At 45.3% G+C, this 19144-nt stretch overlaps 1 protein-coding gene across 1 annotated transcript; it reads right to left on the minus strand.

Annotated features, from left to right (window-relative positions):
• Positions 1-76: 76 nt before the first annotated feature.
• On the minus strand, positions 77-18827 carry qtrt1 (queuine tRNA-ribosyltransferase 1). Its single transcript, XM_063035814.1, has 10 exons — positions 18608-18827; positions 16800-16868; positions 13036-13174; positions 11082-11160; positions 7823-7938; positions 6386-6524; positions 5829-5904; positions 5422-5531; positions 4353-4437; positions 77-387 (listed from the first exon to the last, which is right to left on the minus strand). Exons 1-10 carry the CDS (start codon positions 18818-18820, stop codon positions 235-237), a joined length of 1179 nt encoding a protein of 392 aa, XP_062891884.1. The 5' UTR covers positions 18821-18827; the 3' UTR covers positions 77-234.
• Positions 18828-19144: the final 317 nt, after the last annotated feature.

Below are 19144 nucleotides of genomic sequence, written 5' to 3' on the forward strand. Positions count from 1 at the left end.
AACTCAGCAGGTTAGGGAGTATTTACAGAGGGAAATGAACTACTACTGGAGCCACCCTTGTCACATATGACAAATAAAATGCTTTTTATTTTTGTAAAAAACTGAATTTATTGCTTAAAAATATTACATAGATTCTGATAAGACATGAGCAAATGCAGCACCACGTATGCTTGGATACCTCTCGGGCAGCCCGTAACTTTCTCAGCAAGTTGGGGCTTCCTGCTTTCACAGCTTCTAGTCCAATCTAACATTGACAGCACTGAGTGCTTCTACAGCCCAGCGTGGGTATTTATCTGCACTTCCATACATCCTCTTCATGAACTGCTGAATAAAGGCCGGGAATCTCTTTTGTTGAATGCTGTCACGGATCGAGCTCATCAGATTCAACTGGAAAACAATAAGCAACTGTCTTAAAAATGAGCACCTCCTGTACCAGAAAGAGTGCAGTAATAACCATATAACAATTACAGCATGGAAACAGGCCACCTTGGCCCTTCTAGTCCGTGCCGAACTCTTACTCTCACTCTCACCTAGTCCCACCGACCTGCACTCAGCCCATAATCCATTCCTTTCCTGTCCATATATCTATCCAATTTAACTTTTCACGACAACATCGAACCTGCCTCAACCACTTCTGCTGGAAGCTCGTTCCACACAGCCACCACTCTCGAGTAAAGAAGTTACCCCTAAATTTTTACCCTTTAACTCTCAACTCGTGTCCTCTTGTTTGAATCTCCCCCACTCTCACTGGAAAAAGCCTATCCATGTCAACTCTATCTATCCCTCTCATAATTTTAAATACCTCAATCAAGTTCCCCCTCAACCTTCTACGTTCCAAAGAATAAAGACCCAACTCGTTCAACCTTTCTCTGTAACTTAGGTGATGAAACTCAGGTAACATTCTAGTAAATCTTCTCTGTACACTCAATTTTGTTGACATCTTTCCTATAATTTGGTGACCAAAACTGTACACAATACTCCAAATTTGGCCTCACCAATGCCTTGTACAATTTCAATATTACATCCCAACTCCTATACTCAGATTTAGAAACATAGAAACATAGAAAATAGGTGCAGGAGTAGGCCATTCGGCCCTTCGAGCCTGCACCGCCATTTATTATGATCATGGCTGATCATCCAACTCAGAACCCAGCCTTCCCTCCATACCCCCTGACCCCTGTAGCCACAAGGGCCATATCTAACTTCCTTTTAAACATAGCTAATGAACTGGCCTCAACAGTTTGCTGTGGCAGAGAATTCCACAGATTCACCACTCTCTGTGTGAAGAAGTTTTTCCTAACCTCGGTCCTAAAAGGCTTCCCCTCTATCCTCAAACTGTGACCCCTCGTTCTAGACCTCCCCAACATCGGGAACAATCTTCCTGCATCTAGCCTGTCCAATCCCTTTAGGATCTTATACGTTTCAATCAGATCCCCCCTCAATCTTCTAAATTCCAACGAGTACAAGCCCAGTTCATCCAGTCTTTCTTCATATGAAAGACCTGCCATCCCAGGAATCAATCTGGTGAACCTTCTTTGTACTCCCTCTATGGCAAAGATGTCTTTCCTCAGATTAGGGGACCAAAACTGCACACAATACTCCAGGTGTGGTCTCACCAAGGCCTTGTACAACTGCAGTAGTACCTCCCTGCTCCTGTACTCGAATCCTCTCGCTATAAATGCCAGCATACCGTTCGCCTTTTTCACCGCCTGCTGTACCTGCATGCCCACTTTCAATGACTGGTGTATAATGACACCCAGGTCTCGTTGCACCTCCCCTTTTCCTAATCGGCCACCATTCAGATAATAATCTGTTTTCCTATTTTTGCCACCAAAGTGGATAACTTCACATTTATCCACATTAAATTGCATCTGCCATGAGTTTGCCCACTCACCCAACCTATCCAAGTCACCCTGCATCCTCTTAGCATCCTCCTCACTGCTAACACTGCCACCCAGCTTCGTGTCATCCGCAAACTTGGAGATGCTGCATTTAATTCCCTCATCCAAGTCATTAATATATATTGTAAACAACTGGGGTCCTAGCACTGAGCCTTGCGGTACCCCACTAGTCACCGCCTGCCATTCTGAAAAAGGCAAAGGTAATGATCCCAGCAGATTAGGATGGCCATTGGATCCAGGCCTGACCTGAAACCCAGGGTAGCTTTGTTTTTAAAAAACATGAGAAACAGGAAGAAGCCATCTCCTCCTTCGAGCTGGATCCACCATTCATCAAGATCACAATTCTTGTCTTAAATCTGAATGAACTCAAGAAATTATGATTCACACCTAATTAGAAAATTTAATCTCTGTTCTGAACAGTCTACTCTCCCCCACCCCCCAAGATCTTGCCCTCAGACAAAGTATCTTCCCTGTATCCAGCCTATTAGGCCCTGTTTGATTCCTAAGTTTCTTTCTTTCTTTTTAAATCTTTTTATTGAGTAAGTATACAAAAAAAGGTAAGCCATATAAACATTAATACAATGTTAAAGTATAATAAAATTCCAAAAGATAACAATACCAAAAAGAAAATACTACAATGTAATTTAAGCATAAGAAACCAAGATAACATAATAGTATACTAGATTTTATATATATCAATGGAAAAAAAGAAAAAAAAACCCCCAAAAAAAACCCACCGTGCAGCTAACTAAAAGCAAAGCAAAGCAATGGGCTAACTTGAAACCAAACAGAGTTAAACTTAAAATCACGTCCTCAATCCCGACCTCCATTAAAACAGTGAAAAAAAACAAGGGTAAATATTACATTAAATGAAAATATCGAATAAAAGGTCCCCAAATCTGTTCAAATTTAAATGAAGAATCATAAAGGTTACTTCTAATTTTCTCCAAATTCAAACATAAAATCGTCTGAGAAAACCAAAAAAAGGTAGTTGGAGCATTAAGCTCTTTCCAATGTTGTAAAATACATCTTTTCGCCATTAAAGTAAGAAATGCAATCATTCTACGGGCTGAAGGGGAAAGATTACTAGAAATTTTAGGTAGTCCAAAGATAGCAGTAATAGGGTGAGGAGAGATATCTATATTTAATACCTTAGAAATAATATTGAAAATATCTCTCCAAAAAGTTTCCAAAGTAGGGCAAGACCAAAACGTATGAGTTAAAGAGGCTATCTGCCCCGAACATCTATCACAGAAAGGATTAATATGCGAGTAAAAACGCGCTAACTTATCTTTGGACATATGTGCTCTATGAACCACTTTAAATTGAATTAGGGAATGTTTAGCACAAATAGAGGAAGTATTAACTAATTGTAAAATCTGCCCCCAATCATCCACAGAAATGGTAAGCCCCAATTCCTGTTCCCAATCTACCCTAATCTTATCAAATGGAGCTTTCCTAAGTTTCATAATAATATTATAAATCATAGCCGATGCAGCTTTCTGACATGGATTAAGGTTAATTATCGAATCTAAAATATATATAGGAGGAAGCATTGGAAAGGAAGAAAGTATAGTACTTAGGAAATTTCTAACTTGTAAATATCTAAAAAAATGTATTCTTGATAAGTTATATTTATTAGATAATTGTTCAAAAGACATAAGGGAACCATCTAAAAATAAATCCAAAAACCGTAAAATACCCTTAGTCTTCCAAGTTTGAAAAGCGCGATCCGTAAAAGAGGGAGGAAAAAATATGTTACCTAAAATAGGAATCGCTAACCCGAATTGATTAAGATCAAAAAATTTTCTGAATTGAAACCAAATACGCAAAGCATATTTAACGATCGGGTTAGAGACCTGCTTAAGGCGTTTCGAATCAAAAGGAGATTCCTAAGTTTCAATGAGTAGTCACAGCAATACAGATTCCACTAAGTAAAAACCTGACCTGCTTTAAGGAATGGAGAAGCAGTAAAGTAGCTGATCCGTATCCTGAGTGCAGCCATAACATTCTGGTGAACCTTTCATTGTAATCCAGCCTGTGGATTCAACCATTTGATTAAAGCAAGACTAATCTAGTTGTAACAGCACTGCAGACTACAGCCCTTCAACAAATTTATTAAAGATCTATTTTAAATCTGATGTGAAACTCTGCATCTATCATCTTTTCATAAGCAGCAAGTCTAAACCTCTCCCTTCCTCCAAATGTGCCAAGAGTCCAATAACCGACACCAATGGTGCTTACTAATGCGTCCAGCACCCTACACCCAGAGTGTAACCAGTCTATGTGGCAGAGAGCAATTTCCTTTGCACGTAAGGGAGAAAACGCTACCAAAATCAAAGTTGGGTTTTTCCCCCGTCTCTGGCCAGATACAGGTGGTTTGGACACAATAAAACTCCTCTTTACCATCACCAAATATCCCCTGCATAAGTTCGGGTAAAGCTCACCCACCTGGTAGGCGACATTGTGGATTGTGATGTGGTGGAGGGCAGCTGTATCACTCTTGAATAAGGCGTGGAGATATGCTCGTGTATACCTGTCAGCACAAAAGAGCAACTCTGACTAATTAAATCAACTTCTGGGGTAAAGTGAACTGCAGGGGCTTTTGTGCCCACCTCTCCCTTAATACACAGCCTGTACCTGATGTACACTTCCACAGGTACAGACCAGCATGTAATAGTCCACATGATCCATGTAGAACACCACCGGTAAGCCTGGTGTTATCCTTCGTCCACAAAGACCCCCAACAGTTTGTAGTGACCACCCATTTCTCAATTTGACATGCTGGTCCACGGCCACCTCTATTGCCATGATGAGGCCACACTGAGGTTGGAGAAGCAACACTTCATTTTCCGTCTGGTTGCCTTCAACATTGAACATTGAATTCCCTAATTTCTTCTCCCTCCCCCTTCCTTTTTCCATTCCCCTTTCTGGATCCCCTCTTGTCTCGCACCTCCCTCTGGTGCCCCTCCTCCTTCACTTTCTCTCCTGGTCCACTCTCCTCTCCTATCAAACTCAATCAGCCTTTTCTATCTATCACCTCCCAGCCTCTCACTATACCCACTCCCCCCAACTACTACTCACCTGGTTTTACCCATTACCTGCCAGCCTGTACTCCTTCCCCTCTCCCACTTTCCCTATCTAATCCCGACAAAAGGTCTCTACCAGAAACATCAACTGTTTCTTTCTCTCCATTGACTGGCTTGACCTGCCAGCATTCCTCCAGCATTTTGAATGTTTTGCTTTGGATTTCCAGCTCCTGCAGAATCTTGTGTTTATAATTTACAGGAGCTGCCACGCATCAGGCAATTGGTAACGGTAACAGCAACTTCCTCGGACCTAGATGCCCATCTACAACATTTCTCCAGCTGAGATGTGTAGTCAGCAGAAGGCAGTAACTGTGTCAGAGAATTATCTTTCTGTGGAGTTCAATAATGCAACTGAGAGCACAAAGACACAGCTTTGTAATGGTGACCACCAACATATCACACGTACACAATGAAATGGCCAACATTCTTACCTCTTGCATGTAGGACAGGTGCAGTCCTCATCAATAGGCTTAAAATCCTTGGCATATTGTCTGTTTTTCAGCTGCAGAGATCCCCAGGGGACAAGTGCTGATCCAAACCGCTGAGAGATCAGAGAGAGATTAGGCTGCACAGCTGAAGTGCTAAGGTGTTGCTCAAACCCTCCCCACGTCTCCAGCTTAGCCCTGCATTCGGAGTTCTTGATCCTGACTGCAAGGGCTGCAAAGGTTTTAATTTATTAATTGCAGTTTAGCAAGTAGACTACTGGCCTGACCCTTTAAATCCCATGCCTGGACAGGTCCCACTCCCACTTGACCTGCTCTCAGGACAGTAGGTAGGCACAGGTACAAACACCCCACTTTGCCTCCCAAAGAAAACCTTACACCAAGGAAATCCTTACCGCTGTTCGTGTGGGGAACACACAATCAAACATATCACAGCCGAGAGCCACACAAACCACGAGGTCCGTTGCATACCTGGTCAGAGAGAGTGTAGAGAGGTTGGTGGCGGAAGCAGTAAAAGGGACCAGAGACCTCAAATCCACAATGCACAAGTGACTTAAATCCATTCACCTTTCAGACTGTGCATAGTGTTGTCTCTGAATTGTAGATAAACGATTTCATTTCCTTTATCCATGAATGCCTCCCTAGCCCTGGTCCCCAATGGTCCTGGTCAGACATGTGCATCCTCTTGGGCACTGATCCAATTTAGCTCTTTTAGTCCCAGGCATTTATCAGCAAAGATTCACATTTAAAAATTCCCAACTTTCATGCAATGAATTTCCAATAGTTGACCTTCCCCATCAAAACCAACTACTTTTCCAGATGGGAAGAACGTCTATGTGGACATGCAAAGGCTGGGCAGCAGCAGTCGGTCACACAGACAGGTGGAAGGGAGTGGGTAATGCAAGGATTCATACCAAAAGAGAGACAGTCATGTACATGGGTTTTCTCATACCCCACTCCCATCAAGTATCGCGGCTTCTCCTGTGGCAGGTAGTCTGTGCTAAGCAACACCATTCTCCAGAAATGGTCCTTCTCCTCGCCACCACTCAGTCCTCCGATAGCAAAACCAGGGATATCACGTTTGATCATCTCTGAAACGATGCAACAAATACGAATGGTGGACTGACACCAGCAATAAGCAGAAGGGCACATCTAATAGAGAGCCACTACCTCACAGCTCCAGAGAATTAGATTCGATCCTGACATCAGGTGTTCTCTGTGCGGAGTTCGCATGTTCTCCCTGTGAGGCGACCTGGATTTCCACCAGGCACTCTGATTTTTCCCACAGCTCAAAAATGTGCAGATTTCAGTTAATTCACTGTTGTAAGTTGCCCTCAGAATGAAGTGAGTGGTCAGAACCTGCGGGTAGTTGACGGGAATACCCAGGAGAATAGAAAACAGGGAACGTTAGCAGGAGGGGACGTTTGCTCTCTGAGTTGGGACAGACTCCATGAGCCAAAATGGTCTCTTTCCAGTCAGGAAGAGACCATGACTGGGAAGGAGGGAGGCAGAAAGCAGCCGCAGGGTCCAGGGACGGGTGAAACTCAGATTAAAATTTGATATTGCAAAGGGAAGACAGACCATCCAGTTGGGCAGTCAGTCATGTCCTAAGCATACGTAGACTGGAGCCAGTGCTCCATCACCCTGTTCATACTTCATGGCCTCTCATTAGGTTTGTGATGCACAGTTAGAATCCTGTTACAGACACCACTGCTCTTTTCCTGCGGAGATGGGAGGGAGGTGCAGTGGCCTGGAGGGTGAGGTCCATGGCAGAAGCCCATGAAGGGAAGGATAAGAAGTTTCTTGGACAGAAGACATGGAATGGACGTAACTGCTACATATCTCATAGGCCACCTAGTCACTTTGTGTACAAACAGATCAGAACTGAGGAGGAGGTACTCACACCTAACATTTTAGCAACAGCTTCTTTCCCTCTGAATGGTTCATGAGCACTACCTTATTTCATCTTTTGCACTTCATATATATTCCATTTTATTTATGTTTGTTTGGGAACAGTGATCAGGTGACAGTATAAGAGGTTTGGGATAAGAGAACCCAGAATGGAGCACGTGTTTGGTGGGGGAGTTCAGGAAGCAGCTTGGCAGGAAGGAGATTTACATCGGAGAGCTCAGGAAAGCAGAGTTTGCTGGAAGTTTGGAGTACGGGGACAGCAAGGGAAAACTCAAAACTGAGGAAGAAAGGCACCATGGAAGTGGATTGATGACAACAGGTCAGCTGCTTATCAAAGATGTGCAATGTGCAAGGCGGTTTGAATCTGACACAGGCTGAGAAAAGCAAATCAGAACACAATGGGGCAACAGTCGTACAAAAACGAATCTCCACTTCAACATTGAAGAACAGTAGAAATATTGAGAGCTCACAACCTCACCTTCCAGACATTTCTTGCGGAGTTCAGCATCCAGGCCACCCTGAATTATTGCAAACAGGTTCTGCTGCTTGGGATTCTTGTTTGCTGCAATGCAGCGATCCAACCAGCGGATAGACCTAGGAGGCAAAGACACAGTTCTCGTCATTCATTTCCGGTTTGAGAGCGCACATGCACTGAGCAAGAGGATAACAGTACAGTACGATCTATCATTCAATAAAGGGAAGCCAGAGATGGAAACATACAGAATCTGTCAAACACCTCAGGATGTGAAGGTAGTGTCAATGTACTGCAGGATTGTCTATATGCACTTGTACCCAAACAACTACCTGGCAACAGTGGACCAGCTCTCACTAACATAACCAGCAGGTCATAAAGGCATTCCAATTCACTTTTCACAAACGAGAAAATCTGCAATAGCTGGAAATCTGAGCAACACACACAAGTTGCTGGAGGAACTCAGCAGGCCAGGCAGCACCTACAAAAAAAAGAGTACAGTCGACATTTCAGGCCGAAACCCTTTGGCAAGCCAGTCTCTTTTCCACAGATGCTGCCTGGCCTGCTGAGTTCCTCCAGCATTTGTGTGTGTTGCTCTAATCTACTTTTGCTTACTATTTATTCACAAGTTATGTGCATTGCTGGTTAGTAGGACCAGCAGTATACTCATCTTTTATGATTAGGAATACAGCTGGCACCACCAGGAATGCATACATCTTTTATCAAAATTATACTTTACCCATACTATATACAGTATGCATCAGGACCACGGTCACTGTACCAGCAATTCAACACAATCCCTTATAATGCCTCACCCATATTTCCCCCTTAAAATATCTCATTCATAAAGTTCAAAGTAAATTTATTAACAAGGTACGTATATATATATACACACACACACACCCAACCTTAAGATTCATTATCTTGCAGGCATTCACAGTAAAACAAAGAAATACAATAGAATCAATGGAAAACTACACACAAAGACCAACAAACAACACGTGCAAAAGTCGTCAAACTGCGTAAATCAGAAATAGTTAAATGCAGAGAGCATGAGTCATTGAAAGTGAATCTATAGATTGTGGAATTGGTCCAGTGTTGATGTGAGTGAAGTTATCCACACGCTGGTTCAAAAGTCTGATAGTTGAAAGGTATTAACTCTTCTTGAACCTGGTGGTGTGGGACCTAAGGCTCCTGCACTTTCTTCCTGATAGTAGCAGTGAGAAGAGAGTATGGCCTGGATGACGGGGGTCTTTCTTGTGGTCGCACTCCTTGGACGTGTTCAGTGCTGGGGTTGGCTTTGCATGTGATGGACTGACCACCTTCTGTAGACTTTTCAAAGGTTTGAGATACCCCAGAAGTGGTAGGATCCCTGACTGTGTTTCAAACCCTTCCCCACTGCGTCCCTCAGCATGCTCTCTGCAACATGGTGGCACGGGAGCGTCGTTGTTACCATGCCAGCGACCCAGGTTCAATTCCCGTTGCTGCCCGTAAGGGGTTAGAGCGCTCTCCCTGTGACCGTGTGGGTTTCCTCCCACAGTCCAAAGGATTACCAGTTAGTAGGTTAACTGGTCAATGTAAATTGTGCTGTGATTAGGCTAGGTTTAAATCAGGGGTTTGCTGGGCGGCACATCCTGAAGGATGATAGGACCTATTCCGCACTAAATCTCAATAAATAAAGGCAATACCCCGGAAGACCAAGTTTCAGGCAGGCCAGCCAAAGTCCATCTTTCACCAGGATGATGATCTTCCAGCAACAGGAGATATTTCTGGGAGCAGCCCACAGAGCAGAGTCCTGGGTTACACGGCTGCTCGAGGGGAACCTCCCTTGGAGCTCTCCGGCAGTCGGAGGAGGTGCAGCCCTCCAGAAAGCTGTATGGGGCAGCACAGAGACTCTGGATCTGCGGTAAGGATTTTAAAGTGGTGATGGCGGAGAGAGCCCTCTCCCTGCCGGCCAAAAGAGCAGATATTGTGAGCTCTGGTGATGGGTAGTGCCAGGAAGCAATCCACAGGATTCACCACATCCTCCTGCCACAGGTGCTCCGGAACTGACCACTACCTGACAGACTTGTGTGGAGAGTGTTTCTCTGCAGCAGCTGTTCTACAAACAACAGATGGCCTGGCAAGCTCCAACTGATTGTAACGCTGCCTGGGTCCAGAGGAGGTTCAGGAAAATAATCCTGGGAGGACCCTGGGAAGAAAAGATTACCGTATGAGGAGCATTTGATAGTTCTGGTCTTCTATTCAACGGGGTTTGAAGAATGAATTGCGGGGGGGGGGGGGGCGTTGGAGAGTGTCTCGTTGAAGCCCATCAAATGTAAAGAATATGGAAAGGCCTAGAGTGAGTGGACGTCAGGTGTTACAAATAGAGGGGGAGTCCAGGACCAGAGGACACAGCCTCAGAATACAAAGATGAGGAAGAATTTCTTTAGGCCAAGGGTGGCAAATCTGTGGAATTCATTGCCACAGACAGCTGTGGAGGCCAACCTGAAACGTCGACTGCGCCTCTTCCTATAGATGCTGCCTGGCCTGCTGCGTTCACCAGCAACTTTGATGTGTGTTGCTGGTATATTTAAAGAAGAGTTTTGATAGGTTCCTGATTATGGGGAAGAAGGTTAAGGTTACAGGTTACGGAAGGAAGACAGGAGAATGGGGTTGAGAGGGATAATAAATCAGCCATGGTCAAATAGAGATTTGATGGGCAAATGGCCCAGATCTCCTCCTATGTCTTATAGTCTTACTGCCCCTCTGTATGGTGGAAAATCACTTGCTGGGCGACTTCCAGAGGGCAGTGAAAGGTTACCCTCAGGAGAACAGCTTCAGATTCAGAAGGAGAAATGCCGGAAGAACTCAGCCCGTCCAGCAGCATCCGTGAGAAGAGAACCGGGGAGGGGTCGCTGATCCGGAATGTTACCTGCTTTCTCCTCCAACAGCTGCTGCTTGGCTGACTGAGTCCTTTCAGCGTTAAGTGTTTCTGAATCAGATTTCATGTCTACTGTTGCGTTTGTTTTCCATCACCTCCCCTCGAAGCCAGAAACCTTTGTGATTTTTGAAATACAACTGCTGTTCTTTCGTTGCTGCATTTAAATTCCGGGAGATTCCTGCACGGCGACAGTGTGAGGACATTTTGCAAAGCAGTGGTTCACCAGTACAGGCAGGGATGAGCAGCTCATTACAAGCTGAGACTGAAAGCGCATTCGAAAACAGAGACAGCAGTGCTGCTCCCAGGAGGAGCCAGCTCACTCTGAGATGTCTTCCCACTGACCTGAACATGGCTTCTTCCACTCTGGGACCAGTCACGGTACTGCTCACGACATCGTCCAACTGCATCATGATGTCTGAACCTAACTTATCAGCGAGAGGTTGAGGAAAGAGAGGGGGACAACATGTGGGAAGAGAGCAGAATGGAAAGAATGACATTAAAGAGGTGGAACTCAAACCCTACCCATCACACCCTTACTCTTCCTCACACCTAATCTCACCAAACCCTCCCATGGAGTGATGTCTTCCTTTCCCTACTGTTCCTGTTCAACCTCACACCTACCGCAACCTGACCTCAGCAAAGGCAACAGCCGAGGCTGATTAACGAGATCTGGGAAAGTCAGAACTGGGTCTCTTGACAGTCCTATTACAGGATCTCCTCAGGGTTAACTTGCAGGTTGAACTGGTAGTAAGAAAGACAGATGAAATGTTAGTATTCAGTTCGAGAGGACTACAAGTACCTGGGGGTGCACCTGGATGACAGACTTGAGTGGAGCACCAACATTGAGGCTGTGTACAAGAAGGGCCAGAGTTACCTCTACTTCCTGAGGAGACTGAGGTCCTTTAGAGTATGTAGGTCTCTCCTTCACTGTTCTACCAGTCTGTTGTCACCAGTACAATTATCTATGTGGTGGTGTGCTGGGGCAATGGCATCAACACAAGTGATACCAACAGGCTCAATAAACTGATTAGAAAGGCTGGCTCTGTTATAGGAGTCAAACTGGTCACACTGGAGACTGTGGTAGAACAAAGGACCCGACAGAAAATCCTGGCAATTCTGGACAATGTTTCTCACCCTCTGCATACCACCTTAGCTGAACAGACGAGCACTTTTAGTAATAGATTAAGACAACTGTGCTGCTCGAAAGAGCGCTGCATGAGGTCATTCTTACCCTTGGCCATTAGGCTTTACAATGAGTCAACCTAAAGCTGGGGACGTGATGATCCCCCCTCCTGTTAGACTGTTTGTGGTCACTTATTTTTTTATTATTTCTACTTCTAATATTTGTATCTGTGTCCATGTAATGCTACCATACTGTGATACTGTAATTTTCTTTGGGATCAATAAGTTATCTATCTATCTAAAAGCAAAGATGTATTGCTGAGGCATTATAAGGCATCGGTCAGACAATGTTTGGAATACTGTGAGCAGATTTGGGCCCCATTATTGAAGGAAGGATGTGCTGGCATTGGAGAGGGTCCACGGGAGGTTCATGAGAATTATCCTAGGAATGGAAAGGTTAATGTATGAGTGTTTGATGGCACTGAGCTTGTATCACTGGAGTTTAAAAGAATGAGGGGGAATCTCATTGAAACTTAGTGAAGAAGAGTGGACAGGAGTGGATGTTTCCTAAAGCGGCAGAGTCTTGGACCAGAGGGCACAGCCTCAGAACAGAAGGACTTCCCTTTAGAACAGAGATGAGGGTAATTTCTTTAGCCAGAGGGCGGTGAATCTGTGGAATTCACTGCCATATCTGGCTGTGGAGGCTAAATCGTTGAGTACATTTAAAGTAGAGGTTAATAGGTTCTTGATCAGTAAAGGTACCGAAGGTTACAGGGAGGAGGCTGGAGAATGGGTCTGAGAGAGAAAATAAATCAGCTATGACCAGATGGCAGCGCAGACTCGATGGGCCAAATGGCCTAATTCTGCTCCAATGTGTTATGATTGCTCCCAATGGCTGAAAATGCCTGAATTTCTGTGTGGATTCCATCCACCTGTAAGCATCAGGACACTTTCGTTGCTGGGTGGTCATTTCAAGAGGGAAACCAGGAGCAAAACCAACAAGAATACACACTTTGCTTGAACCTCACTAACTCTGAAAGTGGGATGGACCGTGGAGCATTTCTTCAAGTTCAGCGACCTGCAGGAATTCCTCTCCACTGCACATTTGCCTCCTGATGACGTGGAAATTGTCATCCTAGCCACAGGTGTATCCGAGGCACTCTCAGCTAATTACCTAGTGCATTCTGAATTTCAATCGACTTCTCTGGTGACAGTAGAATCTCCTTCCCATCATAAGGGGAACAAAAGCGCACCCCTTCTTCCGTGACTTCTGCCAACTCCACCAAAGACACCATTTGGAATCCACCGCTGTCCTGCAAGGAGTAAGGGAGGTAAATCAGAGACTCACAGCCACCCACCACTGTGATTTTATAAATATATGGTTATTTCAGAAACACTTACTTTTATTATAAAGGGCAATGGAACATTCAAGGAGAGTGGTCAGAATAAAAGGGATTGATAATTACAACACCCTGACTTACCTTGTGAAAAAAATGTACTATGGAATAACAATTGAAACCACATCACATTCTGGAGTAGGCATCTTGAGGGGGTGATGTAACCTCATTTAAGCAACCATGTCAAGGAACAACATAATAAGCTAACTTTATTCTTTATTACACGTCCTTTACTTACCTCGAGGGGCTACGATAATACAAGCATATCAGGGTCGCACTTTATGCGCTTAAAGGAGTGGAGGATGGGAAGAGGTTTATTTGGGAACAGTTGGGAGGTGAAGGAACGGCTAAAAATAAAGGAGGAATTCAGGGCTGATGAAGAGGCGGGAACTGAAAGGGTTAAAGAAGCTGAGAATGTTTTAGGGCAAGGGGTTCACAACCTTTTGTGCCATGAACCGTACCATGTTTGAGGGCAAGAAGGCTTCAAAGTGGTAAGGAGGAATTAGCCATGGTGGAACGGACTTGATGGGCCAAATGGAAGGACATTGAATGTCCCTATGTCTTATGGTGAAAGGTGCTCCGAGGGTAATCTTTACTCTGAGGGTGGTGTGTGTGTGTGTGTGGAATGAGTTGCTAGCGGAAGTAAAGGCATCCGTTAGTCTTGTGAGACCATGCATCTGCGCTGGAAAGTCTTCACTCTCCAGGGCGCAGGCCTGGGCAAGGTTGTATGGAAGACCGGCAGTTGTCCATGCTGCAAGTCTCCCCTCTCCACGACACCAATGTTGTCCAAGGGAAGGGCATTAGGACTCATACAGCTTGGCACCGGTGTCGTCGCAGAGCACTGTGTGATTAAGTGCCTTGCTTAAGGACACAACACATTGCCTCGGCTGGGGCTCGAACTCACGACCTTCAGATCGCTAGTCGAACGCCTTAACCACTTGGCCATGTGCCCTAGTGGAAGTGGAGGATGCTGATTCCATTGTAACATTTAAGAGACGTTTGGATTGGAGGGCTATTGAGGCATAGGAACTAGGCAGAAAACCAGGCCAGCACAGACAAGATGGGCAGAAGGGCCAGTTTCTGCACTGTAATGCTTTATGACTCTCTAGGATAAACTTGATGAGGCTACAATTGATAATGACAGCTTCTCGTAGTCATTATTTGTTCTTTCAATCAAGGGGCTTGCTCAGCTAGTTCAAAAAAATTGATAGGTCAGGAATCAGAGCTGCAAAGACGAACTGCAGATTTCCTGCTCTGGAGTGGATCAGTTGGGCTCTCTAATGACCCATGCAGTTTCACAGTAAGCATTACTGAGGTCAAAACAGAAAAAGTTCAAGTTTAATTGTCATTCAACCATACATGAATACAGCCAAACAAAACAGTGTAACTCCGAAGATGCAAAACACACAGTACCAACAGTCATTCACAGCACAAAGCACATATAGTATAAAATATAGTCACACAAAAAGTCTGAGTCCACGAACGTTGCAGCAGTCTGCAGTCCAACACAATTAAAAAAGCTAAAAACATTAGCCACTGTGGAGGAACAGTTTAGTTGATGGCCTTCAGAAATGAGTTTTTTTATTCCTGTTTTATTTAATTAATTGAATGTAATTTTTTCTGCTGTTGTACTGGAATTCAAAGTGCTTTCTAATCAACGGGCCGGAGTTGGGCTTCTGAACAAAACCAATGCTGCAAACCTCATTGGAATTGGGTAGAACATAGGAGAATTTCAATTCTAGTCTATTTCAATGGGGAAATTCAGTGCTGTGAAATCTGAAACATTATTCACCATGAAAGACATTTCCAAAAAGGGATGAAAAGTAATGTGCATTGATAAAAGAGAAACTGAGCTGCCTGACAGTAAAATGAAGTTTGCGAAGATTCCGCCTATCACCATAAAACTTTGACAAACTTCTGTAAGCGTGTGGTGGAGAGGATATTGATTGTTTGCATTACAGCCTGTTATGAAAACACCAATGCCCTGCAACAGAAAAATGTATAAAAAGTATGGATTTAGCCCAGTCCCTCATGGGTGAAGCCCTCCCCACTATTGAGCACATTTACACGGAGCACTGTCGTAGGAAAGCAGCAAGGACCCCCACCACCCAGGCCGTGCTCTCTTCTCACTGCTACCATCGGGAAGGAGGTACAGGTGCCTCAGGACTCACACCACCAGGTTCAGGAACAGTTATCACCTCTCAACCATCTGGCTCTTGAACCAAAAGGGATAACTTCATTGAACTGTTCCTACAACCAACGGACTCCCTTTCAAGGCCTCTTCATCTCACTTCTCAATATTGATTGCTTATTTATTATTATTTCTTATTTTTCTTTTGTATTCGTAGTTTGTTGTTTTTTGCACGTTGTTAGTTTGTCTGTCCTGTGGGGGGCAGTGTTTCATTGATTCTACTGAGTTTCTTCAACTTACTGGGAATGCCTGCAAGAAAATGAATCTCACAGTTCAATACGTGACATCTATGTGCTTCGATAATAAATTTACTTTCAACTTTGAAATCACTACAATATCTGGCGGCAAGGAATAAATCAGATATCTGGATATATTTAAAGATCAGTATTAAGAAGCAATCGTGATACTCAGTCTTTTCTCCTTGGAGCGACGGAGGATGAGAGGTGACCTGATAGAGGTGTGTAAGATGATGAGAGGCATTGATCGTGTGGATAGTCAGAGGCTTTTTCCCCAGGGCTGAAATGGCTAACACGAGAAGGCACAATTTTAATGTGCTTGGAAGTAGGTATAGCGGACGTGTCAGGGGTAAGTTTTTTTTATGCAGAGTGGTGAGTGCGTGGAATGGGTTGCCAGCAACGGTGTTGGAGGTTAGATACAATAGGGTCTTTTAAGAGACTCCTGGACAGGTACATGGAGCTTAGAAAAATAGAGGGCTATGGGTAACCCTAAGTAATTTCTAAAGTACATGTTCGGCACAGCATTGTGGGCTGAAGGGCCTGTATTGTGCTATAAGTTTTCTATGTTTCTATGATGCTTGATAAAATTTTGATGTAACCATAATTTGAGTCCAGTGCACGGTTTGATCATCAGAAGACAGAAGTATTTTGCATATATTGAAGCAAAATGGAACATAGATTATTGAGGGGTTAGTGGATCAGATGACAAAGGGTGATCATGTAAACTTAGCAGGTTCAGCAGGGAGTTGAACCCATCATGAAGATCGGATTGTTGCGTTTAGGATGTCATGAGGACCGTGCAAACTAGTGACCAGCTGAATACTTGCTGTGTGGGCAATGATGGGAGTGTGTGGAATGCTTTCAACCTGTCTCCGAAGCTCTCCACCATTGCACTTCCCGAACTTTGTTACTGAACCCACAAGGGACACACAGAGACTGATTTGTCAATGCCATGCCCCATCTGCCAAGTGATTAGCAGGACAATAGGACAATCAAATGAGGGGTAGCCTGCGTATCACAGTCCCTAACAAGAAGTAATGACAGCAAGATAGACTACATTTTTAAATCGTCCTTTAAAGCAGATATTCTTTCCTGCTGTTAAACAAATGCTCACCGTCAGCAATGCTCTTTTCCAGTTCATGAATCCATGCAGCCCATTTGCTTTTGCGATCAAATCCGGGCCCTGGAAGTATAGAGAGTGAGCTTTCATCCCAGGCATGTCCTCGCTCCACAACAACCTAGTCCCCAGAACCGGGAATTGGAGAAGCTGTCTGACATTGAGTCATGTTGCCAGGTTTAATGTCTCTTTCCCCAATTCTCTTTCTACCAGAGGCCTACATTCCCCCTTGGCCACATGTACTCGGGACTCCGTCCCTCTCTGTAATCCCCACAGCCTGATCCATGGTCTCTCCGCCTCTTTCCTTATATCAGCCTCCTCTCCTGGCCTTTGCCCAGAGCTATCCTACACTACTGTCATCCATTCTGACTTGCCCCAGCTCCTGCCTAGCCTCGCCAGAACCACCCCCTCCACCACCAGTTCTGCAGGTGGCACAAAGCTTGAATGCATATTGAATTGTGAAGGAGATGGTAAGAGACTTAAAGGATAAACAGCGCAATGGACAAAAGACAAAGAGAGTTGAAATGTCAGACGAAGTGTTGCATTTTTGTAGGGATATTGAAGATAGGCAATATAAACCAGAAGACACAAGCCTGCAAGTACAAAGAGATGGAATTTGCATTCTGTTTGTTGAAAGCGATTCAAAAGGGGCCTAAGCTTTATAAATGGAGTGACACGCTACGAGAGGAAGGAAGTCACAATGAAATACTGTGATGCCCTGGGTGCCCCCCTTAGGAGTGATGTAGTTATTTTAGTGCAGGAGAGAATTCCAAAAATGACATGAGGTATAATTGTCTGTGGTTGAACTGGAGAAGGGGAGGTAGTTTTCCTTGAAACACAATCGGTGATGAAGGGATTTATCCGATAGAAGTATCTAGTAAAAGTTAGTAAAAACTGCCAAGAGGATCACAGGGGTCTCCCTCCTCTATTTGTGACATTTACCAGGAGCACTGTATACAGAGCGCCCAAGTATTGTTGAGGATCCCTACCACCCATTCCACAATCCCTTTGACCCACTACCATCAGGAAGGAGGTACAGGAGCATCAGGACTGGGTAACAGTTTCTTCCCTCAGGCTGTGAGACTAATGAATACCCTGCCACTACCGAGGTCTTGTCACCAGGTCAGTGAGCTGTTTACCTGTGCTGTGCATTTTGAATTATATTTTATTAACTTATTTAAGGTAATATTTTGTTTTATATGCTGTGTGTATGAGACACGTGTTTTGTGGATACACCATGGCCCTGAGGAATTTGAACTTGAATTTGAAATTAAAAGCAGAGCAATAAATAATAACAAGGAAATATTGAAAGAAAGCAATTGGGAAAAGGACAAGAAAGTGACAGGAAGGTTATCCGTTTTATGAAGTGGGCTTCAAAGTGAAAAACTATCTAAACAGAATGAATTTGCCCAACAGAGACCACCCCTCTGGCCTGTCATCTGTCTTCCACATCTGTGGCTCCTTCCACCAGCTGCTGAGGATCTAATAACCCCAGCCACCCTCACGGCTCTTCCCCATACTCTCAGCTCCCTTCACCAGATCTCCGCCACCCCCAGATTCCCTCCCTCTCTCTTTGGCCTCCTTTCATTTCCCCAGAACTCCCCTCCTCTGGATCTCCTACCCAGCCTATCATTCCCTCCACCGGACTACTGTACCCCTCTCCCTCCAGCCCTCTGTCCCTCACTCACACCCCGGTTCCCTACCCCCGGATCACCCCCACCCCCGTCTCTGGAACTCCCGCTCCCATCCCCGATCTTGCCCCCTCCTCCGGCTCCTTCCCTTCGGGCCTCCCCCACACTCCGTACCGGCCGCATGCCCAGGTGGTAGGTGTTGCCCAGGCAGATCTGACACCCGAGCGCCTCCAGCTGCGGCACCGCGATCCCCTTCAGCGTGCCCTGGGTGCCGACCGGCATGAAGACCGGGGTGTCCACCACCTGGTGCGGGAGCTGAAGGCGGCAGAAGCGGGCCCGGGTCACCGGGCACTCCACGCGGCCGAGGACGCTGAGGGGCGCCGCCATGACCGGGCCGGAAGCGGAAACTGCCGCTGCCGGGACAACGGGAGCCCGCGATAAACTTCCTCCCACCGGGGAGACTCAACTCGGCCCCGCAGCGGGTCTCGGCCCTCCCTCGGGCTCCATTCTCCAGCCTCCCGAGGACTTCCCGGGCCTTTGCCAGTACCCCCTCCCCTGCCTCCCTCACCCACACCCCGGCCGCTCACCTCGACCCCCTCCTCAATCCTCTCACCCTTCTTCCTCCACCTCATCCCATTATCCCCCAATTCTGCCATCCATTCCCCTCCACTCCCCCCAACGCACACCCCCATCTCCGTCTCGGAACATACG

Source organism: Mobula hypostoma, chromosome 29, assembly GCF_963921235.1.
Source record: "Mobula hypostoma chromosome 29, sMobHyp1.1, whole genome shotgun sequence".
In the NCBI taxonomy this organism is placed as follows: Eukaryota; Metazoa; Chordata; class Chondrichthyes; order Myliobatiformes; family Myliobatidae; genus Mobula; species Mobula hypostoma.

What these genes read in the sequence shown, in the direction of transcription:
- qtrt1 (XM_063035814.1), bottom strand. Translation starts at nt 18,820, where the DNA reads ATGGCGGCGCCCCTCAGCGTCCTCGGCCGCGTGGAGTGCCCGGTGACC. An exon ending in TGAAATTCAGAATGCACTAG is followed by an intron (nt 11,161 to 13,035) that starts GTAATTAGCTGA and finishes CTGATAAGTTAG; the next exon opens with GTTCAGACATCATGATGCAG. An exon ending in ACCTGTCCTACATGCAAGAG is followed by an intron (nt 4,438 to 5,421) that starts GTAAGAATGTTG and finishes TTGTGCTGACAG; the next exon opens with GTATACACGAGCATATCTCC.